Source organism: Zophobas morio, unplaced genomic scaffold (assembly GCF_036711695.1).
Source record: "Zophobas morio isolate AGI-343-1 ecotype UQ-CSIRO unplaced genomic scaffold, CSIRO_AGI_Zmor_V1 ptg000020l, whole genome shotgun sequence".
NCBI classification, from domain to species: Eukaryota; Metazoa; Arthropoda; class Insecta; order Coleoptera; family Tenebrionidae; genus Zophobas; species Zophobas morio.
Genome location: NW_026972125.1, coordinates 525,292 through 541,788, shown reverse-complemented (window position 1 = coordinate 541,788; position 16,497 = coordinate 525,292). Strand labels below are relative to the sequence as shown.

The window sequence follows — 16,497 nt, the reverse complement described above, 5'->3', positions numbered from 1 at the left end:
TAAAAAAAATTGAAAAACTGAATCATGGAAACATTGAAAACCTTAAAAAGTAAAAAATTTAAAAATTGGATGAATCAAATATTCGAAAAATCGAAAATCCGAAAAATCAGAAAATCGAATATTGGAAAATCTAAAAAAAAATCCAAAATCGAAAAACTGGAAATCAAAACATCGAAAATTGAGATTTCGAAAAATCCAAGAATCCAAATAAATTTGTTTAAAAAAATTGAAAATTCGAGAATCGAAAATTCTAGAAATGGAAAAATCGAAACCTTGAAAAGTCGGAAATTGAAAAAATTATAATTCGAAATATCGCAGTCGAAAAATTGAAAAATCGGGAAATTAAAAAAGCGAAAAGTAAAATTATAGAAAATTCAAATTTCGAGAAATGAAAAAAATCGAAACTCTTAATATCGAAAAATCTAAAGTCGAGAAATCGAAAATTCGATTAATCGAAAATCCGAAAAATCAGAAAATTGAAAGATCCAAAGTCGAAAAACTGAAAATTAAAACATCGAAAATTGAGATTTCGAAAAATCCAAGCATCCAAATTAACAAAAAACGAAATATGGAATGTCGACAAGTCTAGAAAAATTGAAAAGTTGAGAAAATGAAATTAAAAAAATTTAAAATTCGATTATCGAAAATTCTAGAAATGGAAAAATCGAGAGCTTGAAAAATCAGGAAATTGAAAAAGCGGAAAGTAAAATAATAGAAAATTCAAGTTTCGAGAAATGAAAAAATCGAATATTCGAAAATCCAAAATCGCAAAACTAAAAATCAAAATATGAAAAATAGAAATTTCGAAAAATCCAAGCATCCAAATGAACTAAAAATGAAATATCGAATGTCCAAAATTCGAAAAATTGAGAAAATTTAAAAATTTGAAAATTCGAGTATCGAAAATTCTAGAAATGGAAAAAACGAAACCTTGACAAGTCGGAAATTGAAAAAATTAAAATTCGAAATATCGCAGTCGAAAAATTGAAAAATCGGGAAATTAAAAAAGCGAAAAGTAAAGTATGTAAAAATCGAAACTCTAAATATCGAAAAATCCAAAGTCGAGAAATCGAAAATTCGATTAATCGAAGATCCGAAAAATCAGAAAATCGAATATTGGAAAAAATAAAAATTTCCAAAATCGAAAAACTGAAAATTGAAACATCGAAAATTGAGATTTCGAAAAATCCATGCATCTAAATAGACAAAAAACGAAATATCGAATGTCGAAAACTCAAAAAATTGAAAAGTTGAGAAAATGAAATTAAAAAAATTGAAAATTCGGTTATCGAAAATTCTAGAAATGGAAAAATCGAAAGCTTGTTGAAAACTCAGGAGTAGAAAAAATTAAAATTCGAAATATCGCAAAATCGAAATATTGAAAAATCGGGAAATGAAAAAATTGAAAGTCGAAACCCAATATCGAAAAATAGAAAATCCGAAAAATCAAAAAATCGAATATCCGAAAATCCAAAATCCCAAAACTAAAAATCAAAACATGAAAAATTGAAATTTTGAAAAATCCAGCATCCAAATGAACGAAAAATGAAATATCGAATGAAATTAAAAAAATTGAAAATTAAAAAAAATGGAAAAATCGAAACAGTGAAAAATCGGAAATTGAAAAAATCAAAATTTTAAACATCGTAAAGTCGAAACATTTGAAAATCGGGAATTTAAAAAAGCGAAAAGTGAAACAATTGAAAATTCAAATTTCGAGAAATGAAAAAATCGAAACTCTAAATATCGAAAAATCCAAAGTCGAGAAATCGAAAATTCGATAAATAGAAAATCCGAAAAATCAGAAAATCGAATATTGGAAAATCTAAAGATCCAAAATCGAAAAACTGAAAATTAAAACATCGAAAATTGAGATTTCGAAAAATCCAAGCATCCAAATAGACAAAAAACGAAATATCGAATGTCGAAAACTCGAAAAATTGAAAAGTTGAGAAAATGAAATTAAAAAAATTGAAAATTCGATTATCGAAAATTCTAGAAATGGAAAAATCGAGAGCTTGAAAACTCAGAAATTGAAAAAATTTAAATTCGAAATATCGCAAAGTCGAAATATCAAAAAATCGGGAAATTAAAAAAGCGAAAAGTAAAATAATAGAAAATTCAAATTTCGAGAAATGAAAAAACCGAAAGTCGAAACCCAATATCGAAAAATCGAAAATCCGAAAAATCAAAAAATCGAATATTCGAAAATCCGAAATCCCAAAACTGAAAAATTGAAATTTCGAAAAATCCAGCATCCAAATGAACGAAAAATGAAATATCGAATGAAAGTAAAAAAATTGAAAATTAAAAAAAGTGGAAAAATCGAAATAGTGAAAAATGGGAAATTGAAAAAATGAAAATTCGAAATATCACAAAGTCGAAAAATTGACAAATCGGAAAATTAAAATAGCGAAAAGTAAAATTATCGAAAATTCAAATTCCGAAAAAGCAAAAATTCGGAAAATTGAGATTTCGAAAAATCAAGAATCAAAATATACAAAAAACGAAATATCGAATATTTGAAAAATTGAGAAAAATAAAACTATTGAAAATTTGAGTATCAAAAATTCGAAAATTGGAAAAGTCGGCAAATTGTAAAAGCGAAAAGTAAAGGAATTGAAAAAAGTCGAGAGATCGAAAATTAAATATTCGAAAAAACGAAAATCCGAAAAATCAGAAAACCGAATATTTGAAAATCTAAAAATCCAAAATCGAAAAACCGAAAAATCAAAAATTCGAAAATTGAGATCTCGAAAAATTTTGACAATTGAAAAACCAAAAATTCGAAATATCCCGAAGTTAAAAAATTGAAAAATCGGGAAATTGAAAAAGCGAAAAGTAAAAGTAAATTGAAAGTTCAAAATTCGAGAAATGAACAAATCGAAAATCGAAACAAATCGAAAATCGGAACTCCAAATTACGGAAAATTCAAAGTCGAGAAATTGAAAATTCCATGAATCAAATATTCGAAAACATGAAAATCCGAAAAATCAGGACACTGAATATTCCGAAGTCTAAAAATCCCAAAACGAAAATCCGAAAAATAAAAAATTCGAAAATTGAGGTTTTGAAAATCAAGAATCGAAAAACATACAATAAACGAAAGAATCGAAAATTTGAAAAACTTGTCGAAAATTGAAAACATCGAAAAAACCAACACTGAAAAATCGAGAATTCGAAAAATTGAAAAGGCGAAAGATAAAAAAATTGAAAACTCGAATTTCGAAAAATGAACAAATCAAAAATTCGAAAATCAGTTCATCAAATATTCGAAAAATCAGAAATTGACAAATTGAAAATCGAAAAAATCAGTGATCCAAAATTCGAAAAGTCGAAATATTGAATATCAAAAATTTGATGATTCAAAATTTCGAAAAACGAAAAATGGTGGAACCGAAAATCCAAAAATCGGAATGCAGAAAAATGGGACGTTAGAAAGTAAAGGAAATCGAAAAATCTTCCCTAAATTCAAAAAGCGAAAAAAATTTAAATTTCACAAAATGAAAAAATCGAAAATCCAAACTTTTAAATATCGAAAAATCGAAAAGTCGGAAACGAAAAATCGGAAATTTGAAATACTTGTCGAAAATTGAAAATATCGAAAAATCGAAAATTGAAAAAAATGAAAATTCGAAGTATCGTAAAGTGGAAAAATTGAAAGATCGGGAAATTGAAAAAGCGAAAAAAATTCAAATTTTGCAAAATGAAAAAATCGAAAATCCGAACTTCTTAAAAAATCGGAAATTTGAAATACTCGTCGAAAATTGAAAATATCGAAAAATCGAACACTGAAAAAACGAGAATTCGAAAAATGGAAAAATCTAAACATTGAAATATCGAAAATTGAAAAAAAATGAAAATTCGAAGTATCGCAAAGTGGAAAAATTGAAAAATCCGGAAATTGAAAAAGCGAAAAATATTCAAATTTTGCGAAATGAAAAAATCGAAAATCCAAACTTCTAAAAAAATCAGAAATTTGAAATACTTGTCCAAAAATTGAAAAGGCGAAAGGTAAAAAAATTGAAAACTCGAATTTCGAAAAATGAACAAATCGAAAATTCGAAAATCAGTTGATCAAATATTCGAAAAATCAAAAATCGACAAATTGAAAATCGAAAAAAGAAAAAATCCAGTGATCTAAAATTCGATGATTGAAATTTTCGAAACATGAAAAACCAGAAACCAAAAATTCGAAAAATGGACCAGGGGAAAACCTAAAATCAGAAATTTGAAATACGGCAAATTAGAACATTGAAAAAACGAAAATTCGAACAATTTTAAAGCGAAAGTTAAAAAAAGTTAAAACGCGAATTTCGAAAAATGAACAAATTGAAAATTGGAAAATCAAATATTCGAAAAACTTAAAACGACAAATTGAAAATGGAAAATACAAAAAATCCAGTTATCCAAAATTCGAAAAGTCGAAATATCGAAATTCGAAAATTTCATGATTTCGATTATTCAAGTGTTTGAAAAACGAAAAGTGGAAGAACCCAAAATCGAAAAATCGGAATGCAGAAAAATCGAAAGTTAGAAAAATCGAGGAATTAGAAAATTCTTCCTGAAAGTAAAAAAATTTAAAATTGAAAAATCGAGATATTGAGAACTCGAGAAATCAAAAAATCGAAAAATTAAAAAATTAAAAATTCGAATATGGAAAATTATAAAACACTAAATTCGAAAACCTAAAAATCCAAAATTAAAAACCGAAAACCAAAAATTCGAAAATTGATATTTCGAAACACCCAACAATGGAAATATACAAAAAACAAACTATCTGAAGTCAAAATTTCGAAAAATTGAAAAATTGTGAAATTGAAAAAGCGAAAAGTAGAAGAATTGAAAATTCAAATTTCGCGAAATGAACATCGAAAAATCGAACAGTGGAAAAGCGAAAACTCTGAAATTTCAACTATCGAAAAGTGGAAAAGCGATAAGTAAAAACATTGAAAATCGAAAAAACAAAAAAATTGGGAAACTAAAATTCGAAATATCGAAAATTCGATGATTCAAATGTTCGAAAAACGAAAAATTCTTTTTACAACCCTAAAGCGTTCACGATTCAGAGCACTGGATTTTAAAGTTCAAAGTTAAATGTTTCACAATTTTAATTTTTTTTAAATTTCGAAGTAATTATAATTTGCTAAATCAGAGTTTACTATATGACTTCTATATAATTTTTAGTAAAACACCGACATTCAGTGGTTACAGAATTTTCACAGAATTTTATTAATTCAATTTCTTTCAGAATTCCTACCGTAAATCTCGTGATGAACTCCTTTTTGAGTCGTTAGTTATAATTTTTGCAAATAATTGACATGTTTTAAGGGATTTAGTGATGGTAGTGTAGCGTATTTGAGAACAAATACCCAAAGGACTTGCCTTTAACTTCGTTATAACAAGGAAGTTTTCTTTTTGTGGACTCGTTCAAAAAAAAAAAAAAATAAATACAGTAACTAAATAAAAAAAAATTGAATAATTGGGGGACCCCGAAAACCTTTTAGACAATTGACTTCGTGGTCTTATAAACAATAAAATTAATGCAAAAAGCGCCAAAAGAACGAAAAAAGTGTTAAGGAACCACAAACCCCAGCTCGTTTATTACAGTTCCACACATAATTGTAGCACAAAAAATCTGGTACCAACGAACTGGCACCTCCGGACACTAGCACGCAGTTCCGCGAATCCCATATAATTCGTAAATATTTATAATGAAAATTACTGCTTCGTCGCGAACAGGTGAAGAATTTAGTGGAAACCGCCACGTCCAATTAAATCGTTACCAGCAACGCGCGTTCGGAATTTTTCTATCTTAAACAAATATTGTTGACAACAGCGTTATCTACCCTCCCAAGCTGGAATCGCGATGGCACAACGCTCCGCTAGCTCCGTCCGGAGGCCGTTGCTCTTCAATTGGATATTTTGATTTGTTGTAAACCTCTAAAATTTTATTTCGAGATAAAAGATCGCTCCCGCTTAGTAAAATTAGAAATTATTTGTTATTAGTCCCTCCTACAAACTATTTTTGTTTTCTTTCTTGTGTAGAGCGCTACTCCTGTTTTATTAATAGTCGGGTTATTACCGAGTCGTGGGAGAGTGAGAGAGCGATTTTTCGACGATTTTTCCCTTGTTCTATTGACCAAAGGAGTCGCGGCGTTTCCCACCTATTAATTAATTATGTTTATTCATAATCGGTATTGATCTCTGATGTCTGTGGAAAAATGGAATCCGAATCGTTTATTGGGAAAAGTGAATAATTCAGTGGTGGAAACTTAAAATTAAGCAATCATATAGAACATTGAGCGGCAACCCGACCGTGGTAAACCGTGGATTATCAGGACCGTAACGACGTGTCAATCATGTCAAGAATGAGCAGCTGATAGCCGGCTATCTGTGCATTAAGACCAGTGATAACGGCTGCAGCAAAAGTCCAAAATATCGAAACACGAGTTTTAAGTACTTAAGCATGTTTGCTAAACTACGAAATCACAAATATAAAATATATCGGGTCTAAAAAAAAAAATAACTTCCAAGTCCAAGATAATAGTGACCCTTGGGACGTTCTGTATAATCCGTGAGCTGCTCTAGAGATAGTCGCCCGCAATTTAATTTAATTTGCCATTGTTATAAGTAATTTGGCCTAAACACCGTACTACACAAAGGCCAAAGTTCGCCGTTAACAAATTAAGCCGGAACGTATTTCCCCGGACTTATCGCTAGGCAAACACTGGATTTTTGTGAAATGATGTTCCGAAAAAGGGGGTTCGTCGAAGACAGATTCGGGGCGACGCAGATTAAGATACGATTTGGCCTTTTCGTGGCCTTTATGTATCGATCGTAATCAGAAATCAGTTTATCGGGCCGGTAATCTGACCGGATTTGAAGCTGTTGCACGCGGTCTCTTATCGCTCCGTGTTTGTACTTCGATATTTTTGTTAAACAAACGTGCGTGTGTTTGTTACATGTTGCACATTGTAAACATTCTTTCTTTTGTAGGAAAAGTCTGGTGGCAGTTACTCTTCCAATAAAAATGTCTCCCGAGCGGACCACAGCCCCGTCTTCGGTAAGTTTGGAGTAGTTTTTGAGGCGATTTTGAAAATTTTGGTGTGTTTTCTTGGTTACGGGTTTGAAATCTGTTGTTTAAGTGGATTCGTGGAAGGAAGAAATAAATTGCCGAAATTAATGCGGAGGCGATTAATTGAAAACATTGTGTTTGTTGTTTGCGTTGATGTGGACCAATTAATGGAGTTATTAAAAATATTTCTCATGCCGATTTATAATTAGTCCTATTATTGAAAGCTAAATTGCCGTTTTCTTTTAATTTAAGTCGAGGTGGTTATAAATCTGGTCACTAATTGTACAGATTTCGTAAAAAAAAAATTACTTTGAGAGGCAAAAAAAATACTATAGTTGTTATTGAAAATGGAGTGGAAATACTTTGAGAAGAACACAATGAAACGTAGTATTTCCATTCTATTCTATTTTTCTAAAAAGTTGTAATACATTTTTGTGATGGTAATCTTCAGATTACTGTTTTTACAAAATCATGTTTTTATTATTTTCTTTTTTCGAATTTCAAGCCGTTTATTGGCTTTAAACTGATTGGATTTTGATAGTAATTTATTTTACTTTGGTTTAAAAAAAGGAGATTTTTTATTTACGTTTTGAAAGAATCTTCGGGCCCTTTTGTGTTTATTCTCGATACCTATTTCAAGAATTTTAGTGATCTCTGAAAATGTAAAAGAGCAGGAAAAACATTAGATGCAAAAAATCAAAAATGAATGATTTGAGTTTGAAAGAAAATTGTGTCTTTTTTTTTGGAATATGAACGAATTTTTGGGGTCCTTATGTTTTATTTTTGAAAAAGTGTGAAAAAGTCTTGTAATTCAGGAGTTTTGAAATAGCCTTCGGACTTCTTTGTGTTTTATTTCCGATATCTGTTTCAGAGATTTTAGTGAATTCTGAAACTGTGAAATTTGAGAGTTTTTTTTAAAGTTCCAAAATGGACAAACTTTAATTTCCTGTTATACTCATAACAAAATTTTAGAATGAAATAATATAAAACAGGGTTAGAAAAACATTGGATTAAAAAATACAAAAATTAATGTTTTGAGCTTGAAAGATTTTTTTTTGCTTAGAATATGAATTTTTATTTGGTATCTTTATGTATTATTTTTGAAAAATATTTAAAAATTCTTCGGGATTTTTTTTATTTAAGTTTTGAAAACATCTTCGGTCGCCTTGTTCCCGATATCTATTCCAAAAATTTTAGTAAATTTTGAGAATGTGTAATTTGAGAATCTTTTTTAAAGTAAAAGAATGAGCCTCATTCAATTTTTTGTTGTATTTTTATAGAAGTTAAAGAAGCTCCAAAATTGGCCTACTTTAATTTTCTGTTGTATTCACATAAAACGTCAAAATTTTGGAAAAAAAACACGCATGGAAAAACACTGTTAAAAAAAAATGAAAAACGAATGTTTTGAGTTTTTGAAAACATTTTGTGTCTATTTTTGAGAAAATTTGGAAAAGTGCCTGGGGCTCCGGAGTTTTTTTTAAACTAGTTTGGAAAGAATCTACGGGACCCCCTGATATTTCAAGAATTTGAATGAGTATTGTATATGTGAAATTTGAGAATCATTTTTAAAGTTCAAAAAATAGGCGTAATTTAATTTTTGTTGTACCTATTTTTATAAAAATTTTAAAATGAGTTAATATAAAACAGGGCAGAAAAACATTGGTTCGAAAGAAAATTGTGTCTTTTTCCTTAGAATATGAATGAATTTTTGGGGACCTTGTGTTTCACTTTTGAAAAAAATTGAACAAGTTCTGGGACTCAGGAGTTTTGTATTTAAAGGAGTTTTAAAAGAATCTTCGTGTCCCCTTGCGTTTTAATCCCGATACCTTTTTCAAGAATTTTAGTGAATTTTGAAAATACGAAATTTGAGAATATTTTTTTTAAGTTCCAAAACGGGCCTAATTTAATTTTTTGTTATATTTTCATAGAAGTTCAAAATTTTAGAATGAGTCCATATGAAACAGGACAGGAAAACATTGGATTTAAAAATCAAAAATGAATGTTTTGAGTTCGAACGAAAATTGTGGCTTTTTCTTTAGAATATGAATGAATTTTTGGGGACTTTGTGTTTCATTTTTGAAAAAAATTGAACAAGTTCTGGGACCTCAGGTGTTTTGTTTTTAAAGGAGTTTTAAAAGAATCTTCGTGTCCCCTTGCGTTTTAATCCCGATACCTCTTTCAAGAATTGCAGTGAATTTTGAAAATATGAAATTTGAGAATATTTTTTTTAAGTTCCAAAACGCGCCTAATTTAATTTTTTGTTATATTTTCATAGAAGTTCAAAATTTTAGAATGAGTTAATATGAAGCAGGACAGGAAAACATTGGATTTAAAAATCAAAAATGAATGTTTTGAGTTCGAAAGAAAATTGTGTGTTTTTCTTTAGAAATGAACGAATTTTTGGGGACCTTGTGTTTCATTTTTGAAAAAAATTGAACAAGTTCTGGGACTCAGGAGTTTTGTTTTTAAAGGAGTTTTAAAAGAATCTTCGTGTCCTCTTGCGTTTTAATCCCGACACCTTTTTGAAGAATTTTAGTGAATTCTGAAAACATGAGATTAGAGTTTTTTTTTAAAGTTCTAAAATGGGCCTAATTAAATTTTTTGTTATATTTTCGTCGAAGTTCAAAATTTAAGAATGAATTCATATAAAACAAGGCAGGAAAAACATTGGATTTAAAAAATCAAAAATGAATGTGTGGAGTTCCAAAGATTTGAAAAAAAATGAAAAAGTCCGGAAGCTCCGGAGTTTTGGTTTTAAAAGAGTTTTGAAATAGTCTTCGGCCCCTTTTGTGTTGTATTCCCGATCCATATTTCAGGAATTTTAGTGAATTTTAAAAATGTGAAATTTAAGAATCGTTTTTAAAGTTCCAAAATTTGTCTAATTTAATGTTTTGTTGTATTGTCATAAAAGTTCAAAATTTTAGAACAAGTTAATAGAAGAAAACAGGACAGGAAAAACATTGGATTTAAAAAATCAAAAATGAATGTTTTGAATTCGAAAGAAAATTGTGTCTTTTTCTTTAGAATATGAACGAATTTTTGGGAACCTTGTGTTTTATTTTTGAAAAAATTTGAAAAAGTCCTGGAATTCCGGAGATTTTGTTTTTAAAAGAGTTTTCAAAGAATCTTCGGGTCTCCTTTGTTTTATTCCCGATCGCTATTTCAGGAATTTTAGTGAATTCTGAAAATATGAAATTTGAGAATCTTTTTTAAAGTTCCAAAATAAGCCTAATTTAATTTCTTGTAGTATTTTCATCGAAGTTCAAAGTTTTAGAATGAGTTAATATGAAACAGGGCAGGAAAAACATTGGATTTTAAAAAATCAAAAATGAATGTTTTGAATTCGAAAGAAAATTGTGTCTTTTTCTTTAGAATATGAACGAATTTTTGGGGACCTTGTGTTTTATTTTTGAAAAATTTTGAAAAAGTCCTGGAACTCCGGAGATTTTGTTTTTAAAAGAGTTTTCAAAGAATCTTCGGGTCTCCTTTGTTTTATTCCCGATCCCTATTTCAGGAATTTTAGTGAATTCTGAAAATATGAAATTTGAGAATCTTTTTTAAAGTTCCAAATAGGCCTAATTTAATTTTTTGTAGTATTTTTATCGAAGTTCAAAATTTTAGAATGAGTTAATATAAAACAGGGCAGGAAAACATTGGATTTATTTAAAAAATCAAAAATGAATGTTTTGAGTCCGAAAGAAAATTGTGTCTTTTTCTTTAGAATATGAATGAATTTTTGGGGACCTTGTGTTTCATTTTTGAAAAAAATTGAACAAGTTCTGGACCTCAGGAGTTTTGTTTTTAAAGGAGTTTTAAAAGATCTTCGTGTCCCCTTGCGTTTTAATCCCGATACCTTTTTCAAGAATTTTACTGAATTTTGAAAATATGAAATTTGAGAATATTTTTTTTAAGTTCCAAAACGCGCCTAATTTAATTTTTTGTTATATTTTCGTAGAAGTTCAAAATTTTAGAATGAGTCCATATGAAACAGGACAGGAAAACATTGGATTTAAAAGTCAAAAATGAATGTTTTGAGTTCGAAAGAAAATTGTGGCTTTTTCTTTAGCATATGAATGAATTTTTGGGGACCTTGTGTTTCATTTTTGAAAAAAATTGAACAAGTTCTGGACCTCAGGAGTTTTGTTTTTAAAGGAGTTTTAAAAGAATCTTCGTGTCCCCTTGCGTTTTAATCCCGATACCTTTTTCAAGAATTTCAGTGAATTTTGAAAATACGAAATTTGAGAATATTTTTTTTTAAGTTCCAAAACGCGCCTAATTTAATTGTTTGCTACATTTTCATGGAAGTTCAATATTTTAGAATGAGTTCATATGAAACAGGACAGGAAAACATTGGATTTAAAAATCAAAAATGAATGTTTTGAGTTCGAACGAAAATTGTGTCTTTTTCTTTAGAATATGAACGAATTTTTGGGGATCTTGTGTTTCATTTTTGAAAAAAATTGAACAAGTTCTAGGACTCAGGAGTTCTGTTTTTAAAGGAGTTTTAAAAGAATCTTCGTGTCCTCTTGCGTTTTAATCCCGATACCTTTTTCAAGAATTTCAGTGAATTTTGAAAATATGAAATTTGAGAATATTTTTTTTAAGTTCCAAAACGGGCCTAATTTAATTTTTTGTTACATTTTCATGGAAGTTCAATATTTTAGAATGAGTTAATATGGAACAGGACAGGAAAACATTGGAATTAAAAATCAAAAATGAATGTTTTGAGTTCGAAAGAAAATTGTGGCTTTTTCTTTAGCATATGAATGAATTTTTGGGGACCTTGTGTTTCATTTTTGAAAAAAATTGAACAAGTTCTGGGTACTCAGGAGTTTTGTTTTTAAAGGAGTTTTAAAAGAATCTTCGTGTCCCCGCGTGTTTTAATTCCGATATCTTTTTCAACAATTTTAGTGAATTTTGAAAATAGGAAATTTGCGAATATTTATTTATTTATTTTTTTTAATAATAATGAAAAAACTTTCCGAGTTTAAAAAATATATTTGTAGTCACTGCTACACGTGTTTCGGTACACAGTACCGTCTTCAGGCAGAAGAGAAACTTTTAAGTTCCAAAATGGGCCTAATTTATTTTTTTGTTATATTTTCATAGAAGTTCAAAATTTTAGAATTAGTTAATATGAGACAGTACAGAAAAACATTGGATTTAAAAATCAAAAATGAATGTTTTGAGTTCGAAAGAAAATTGTGTCTTTTTCTTTAGATTATGAATGAATTTTTGGGGACTTTGTGTTTCATTTTTGAAAAAAATTGAACAAGTTCTGGACCTCAGGAGTTTTGTTTTTAAAGGAGTTTTAAAAGAATCTTCGTGTCCCCTTGCGTTTTAATCCCGATACCTTTTTCAAGAATTTTAGTGAATTTTGAAAATATGAAATTTGAGAATTTTTTTTTTAAGTTCCAAAACGGGCCTAATTTAATTTTTTGTTATATTTTCGTAGAAGTTCAAAATTTTAGAATGAGTTAATATGAAACAGGACAGGAAAAGATTGGATTTAAAAATCAAAAATGAGTGTTTTGAGTTCTTTGGAACATGAACAATTTTTGACCCTCGAGTGTTCACGAAGTTTCCAAAATTTGTAGGGTTGCTAATGAAATAATTTTCTCAAAATTTTTAAACGAAATATTGTAAAGCAGGGCATAAAGAATCGGTAATTTAAAAAAAAAAAAAATTCAATGATCTGGAAATAATATTGATATATTGTATGAATTTTCAACCTGAGACTAATTACATTTTTCATAAACACATTAACAATTTTTATTTATGCACTTCCGACGAATGTTATAGTATTATCAAATACACACAATAATGGAAATTTTTTTAAACAAAGCCTTTGGTCGGACCGGCCGCGAAACCATACGACTTCCTGTCGCTACGTTCGAACACAAAACCGCGAAAACCTCACTTATTTTACCTACAATAGATAACGTTGAAGCTGCAATATTTAATTTTAGGCACGAGTTACATAAAATATTAATCCATAATCATGCATAATAATAATAATAAAAAAAAAAAATACAAAAACGATGGGTGTGTATTTGAAGATACATAACAGAGAAAATATATAGTTGTGTCTATTGAAATGTCCAAATTCACCATCACATCCGGACGAAAACAGTAACAAAAGCCGGTGAACAACCAACCTACCGTTCCTAGTTTACACAACAACGTGTCGACTAGACGAGTCTTTATCATCATTTTTGTTGTAGATTTGTGGTACTTGACGGAAGTGTGCATACTCGTGGTATTGGCTGCGGTGTTGTTCTTCCAGCTTAAAATTATTATTTTCAATAAGTCACGGAGTGCTTTTCGGGTTTCCTTTGATTTTATTAGTGTTACTGCGTGGACCTGTCACTAAATTGAAAACTGGAAAGAATTTTAAGGTTCTTTTTTATTAAAGCTATAAACGAAATTTTTATTTCTATTTTATTGTTGTTTTTATTGGTTTCATGCGGCTTGAATCCAAATCTACAACTAAATTCTTATTAAAACCCTCTGAATATTAATTGGTATATTTATTACCTAGATTTAATAGAAATTTATCGAAAAACGAAACTAAAAAAAGTGCCAACTTTTCGACTCTGTTCTCATGATCAAGCTCCCTGTCCCAGCAAGAATTCCAGCACCGCCGCAAGAATGTTCGTTTCTGTAATGTATGTAAATGACGCACACCTCTGCCGTTTTCCTTTTGGCTCGAACACGGGATTTTCGGCAATACGTACTTGTAGCGGGAGATTTATGTGATCGGCGTACAATCAGCTCTTGCAACAGCCATCAAGCATAAATATGTATTAGGACGTGAAATATCTTTGGACTTTGTCAGACATGTAATATGAAACGTAATCGTCGTGTTTAACATTCTATCATATTCATTGACTCCGCTAATCCTTTACCATAAATAAATTGACCGACGAATTCTGGCCGAACGTTCCTGATCTAGATAACGATCAGTGTCCAATTGGATATGATTAGCAGCAGCTCTGATGATGATCGATCTTTGTGTTTGACTCTTCGGAATCACGCACGACACGCCTAATTACAAAATTATACTCCGGGGTCTAGTCGACGATGTTGTTGCTACATGTCTTCGGAGATACTCGTTATCGGCTACGAAGGAATCGCATTATCGCATTTTTCTGACCACAAACAAACATGTAGTTTTGAAACGGTCGGTGGAAGGCGCTGTGGAGGCGGCTGGGTGCGGGATGACGGAATCGAGAAGCATCCGAGGAGAGTTTGCCAGGGAAAGTAAATGTCGTGACGATTTTTTCCAGAGCTCTTGATTGTCGAGAGTACATAGATGAAGTTCTAGAAGAACAAAAAAAATGGTAATATTGTATTGTTTATTTCTAGATAAAATAAAAAAGCTGATTAGACGAAAAAATACTACGCCAATTTGTCTAAAAAACTACAGACTTAACTTCTGTCAAATTTTTAGTAAAAAAAAATTGATGTGCTTATAGAATATTAAGAAAATTTAATTTATTTGTCTCTTTCGAATATTGATGACGTCGATTCAAAATTTATTAGAGAAATTTCGCTTAAAATTTAAATTGTGATATACACTCTTTTGTGTGGAATAGTGGGATTACCCATGTTTTTAACCCAAAGAAAAATGTAAAAGAAATTTTATAGGGTGTCTTAGAACTTATATAATGGACTTTGACATCTTGGTAAAATACCAAGCTTGATCTAGTTATTATAGAACAACAACCCAAAGTTTGTCTGTTTTCCCCTTCAGAAATTTGATGACGTCATTTCAAAAAAATTAAGCAACTGTTTATTAGGCGTAAAAAATCTAGTCTGAGGTCAACTTCTGTTTTTATTTTGATTATTAATTTTGTCCTTTGTCATTTATTATACAGGATGTTCAAAAAGTGGTCAATAAATAAATTGCTTTATTAAGTTGAAAACGGCTAATCATTTTTTTTATGTCGAGATAAAATAAAAATAAAGATATAGTGAAAAAGTTGTCATTCATCTAAAATCTAGATACTGAACTTCAAATTTTTAGTAAAACACTAACATTGCTGTAGTGGTTACAGAATATTAAGGAAATTTAATTTATTCATCTCTTTCGAATATTGCTGACGTCGATTCAAGTTTATTAGAGAAATCTCGCTTAAAATTTAAATTGTAATATACACTTTTTTGTGTGGAATAGTGGGATTACCCATGTTTTTAACCCAAAGAAAAATGTAAAGGAAATTTTATAGGTTGTCTTAGAACTTATATAATGGACTTTGACATCTTGGTAAAATACCAAGCTTGATCTAGTTATTATAGAACAACAACCTAAAGTTTGTCTGTTTTCCCCTTCAAAAATTTGATGACGTCATTTCAAAAAAATTAAGCAGATGTTTATTAGGCGTAAAAAGACTTGTCTGAGGTCAACTTTTGTTTTTATTTTGATTATTAATTTTGTCCTTTGTCATTTATTATACAGGATGTTCAAAAAGTGGTCAATCAATAAATTGCTTTATTAAGTTGAAAACGGCTAATCATTTTTTTATGTCGAGATAAAATAAAAATGAAGATATAGTGAAAAAATTGCCATTCATTTAAAATCTGCATACTGAACTTCTTTCAATTTTTAGTAAAACACTTAACATTGATGTAGTGGTTACAAAATATTAAGGAAATTTAATTTATTTATCTCTTTCAAATATTGATGACGTCGATTCAAAATTTATTAGAGAAATCTCGCTTAAAATTTAAATTGTGATATACACAATTTTCTGTGGAATAGTGGGATTACCCATGTTTTTAACCCAAAGAAAAATGTAAAAGAAATTTTATAGGTTGTCTTAGAACTTACATAATGGACTTTGACATCTTGATAAAATACCAAGCTTGATCTAGTTATTATAGAACAACAGCCCAAAGTTTGTCTGTTTTCCCCTTCAGAAATTTGATGACGTCATTTCAAAAAAATTAAGCAAATGTTTATTAGGCGTAAGAAATCTAGTCTGAGGTCAACTTTTGTTTTTATTTTGATTATTAATTTTGTCGTTTGTCATTTATTACACAGGATGTTCAAAAAGTGGTCAATCAATAAATTGCTTAATTAAGTTGAAAACGGCTAATCATTTTTTTTATGTCGAGATAAAATAATAATAAAGATATAGCGAAAAAATTGCCATTCATCTAAAATCTACATCCTGAACTTTTTTCAAATTTCTAGTAAAACACTAACATTGATGTAGTGGTTACAGAATGTTAAGGAAATTTAATTTATTTATCTCTTTCGAATATTGATGACGTCGATTCAAAATTTATTAGAGAAATCTCGCTTAAAATTTAAATTGTGATATACACTTTTCTGTGGAATAGTGGGATTACACATGTTTTTAACCCAAAGAAAAATGTAAAAGAAATTTTATAGGGTGTCTTAGAACTTACAT

At 29.3% G+C, this 16,497-nt stretch overlaps 1 protein-coding gene across 6 annotated transcripts in view; it reads left to right on the top strand.

Annotated features, from left to right (window-relative positions):
• Window positions 1-16,497, top strand: part of Pan (pangolin) — a 378,050-nt gene that overhangs the window by 10,181 nt on the left and 351,372 nt on the right. For all 6 annotated transcript variants that reach the window (XM_064059352.1, XM_064059351.1, XM_064059356.1 and 3 more), the window contains exon 2: window positions 7,000-7,066. In XM_064059352.1, coding sequence (XP_063915422.1) covers window positions 7,000-7,066 — 67 coding nt within the window. The remainder of the gene's footprint in view (window positions 1-6,999; window positions 7,067-16,497) is intronic.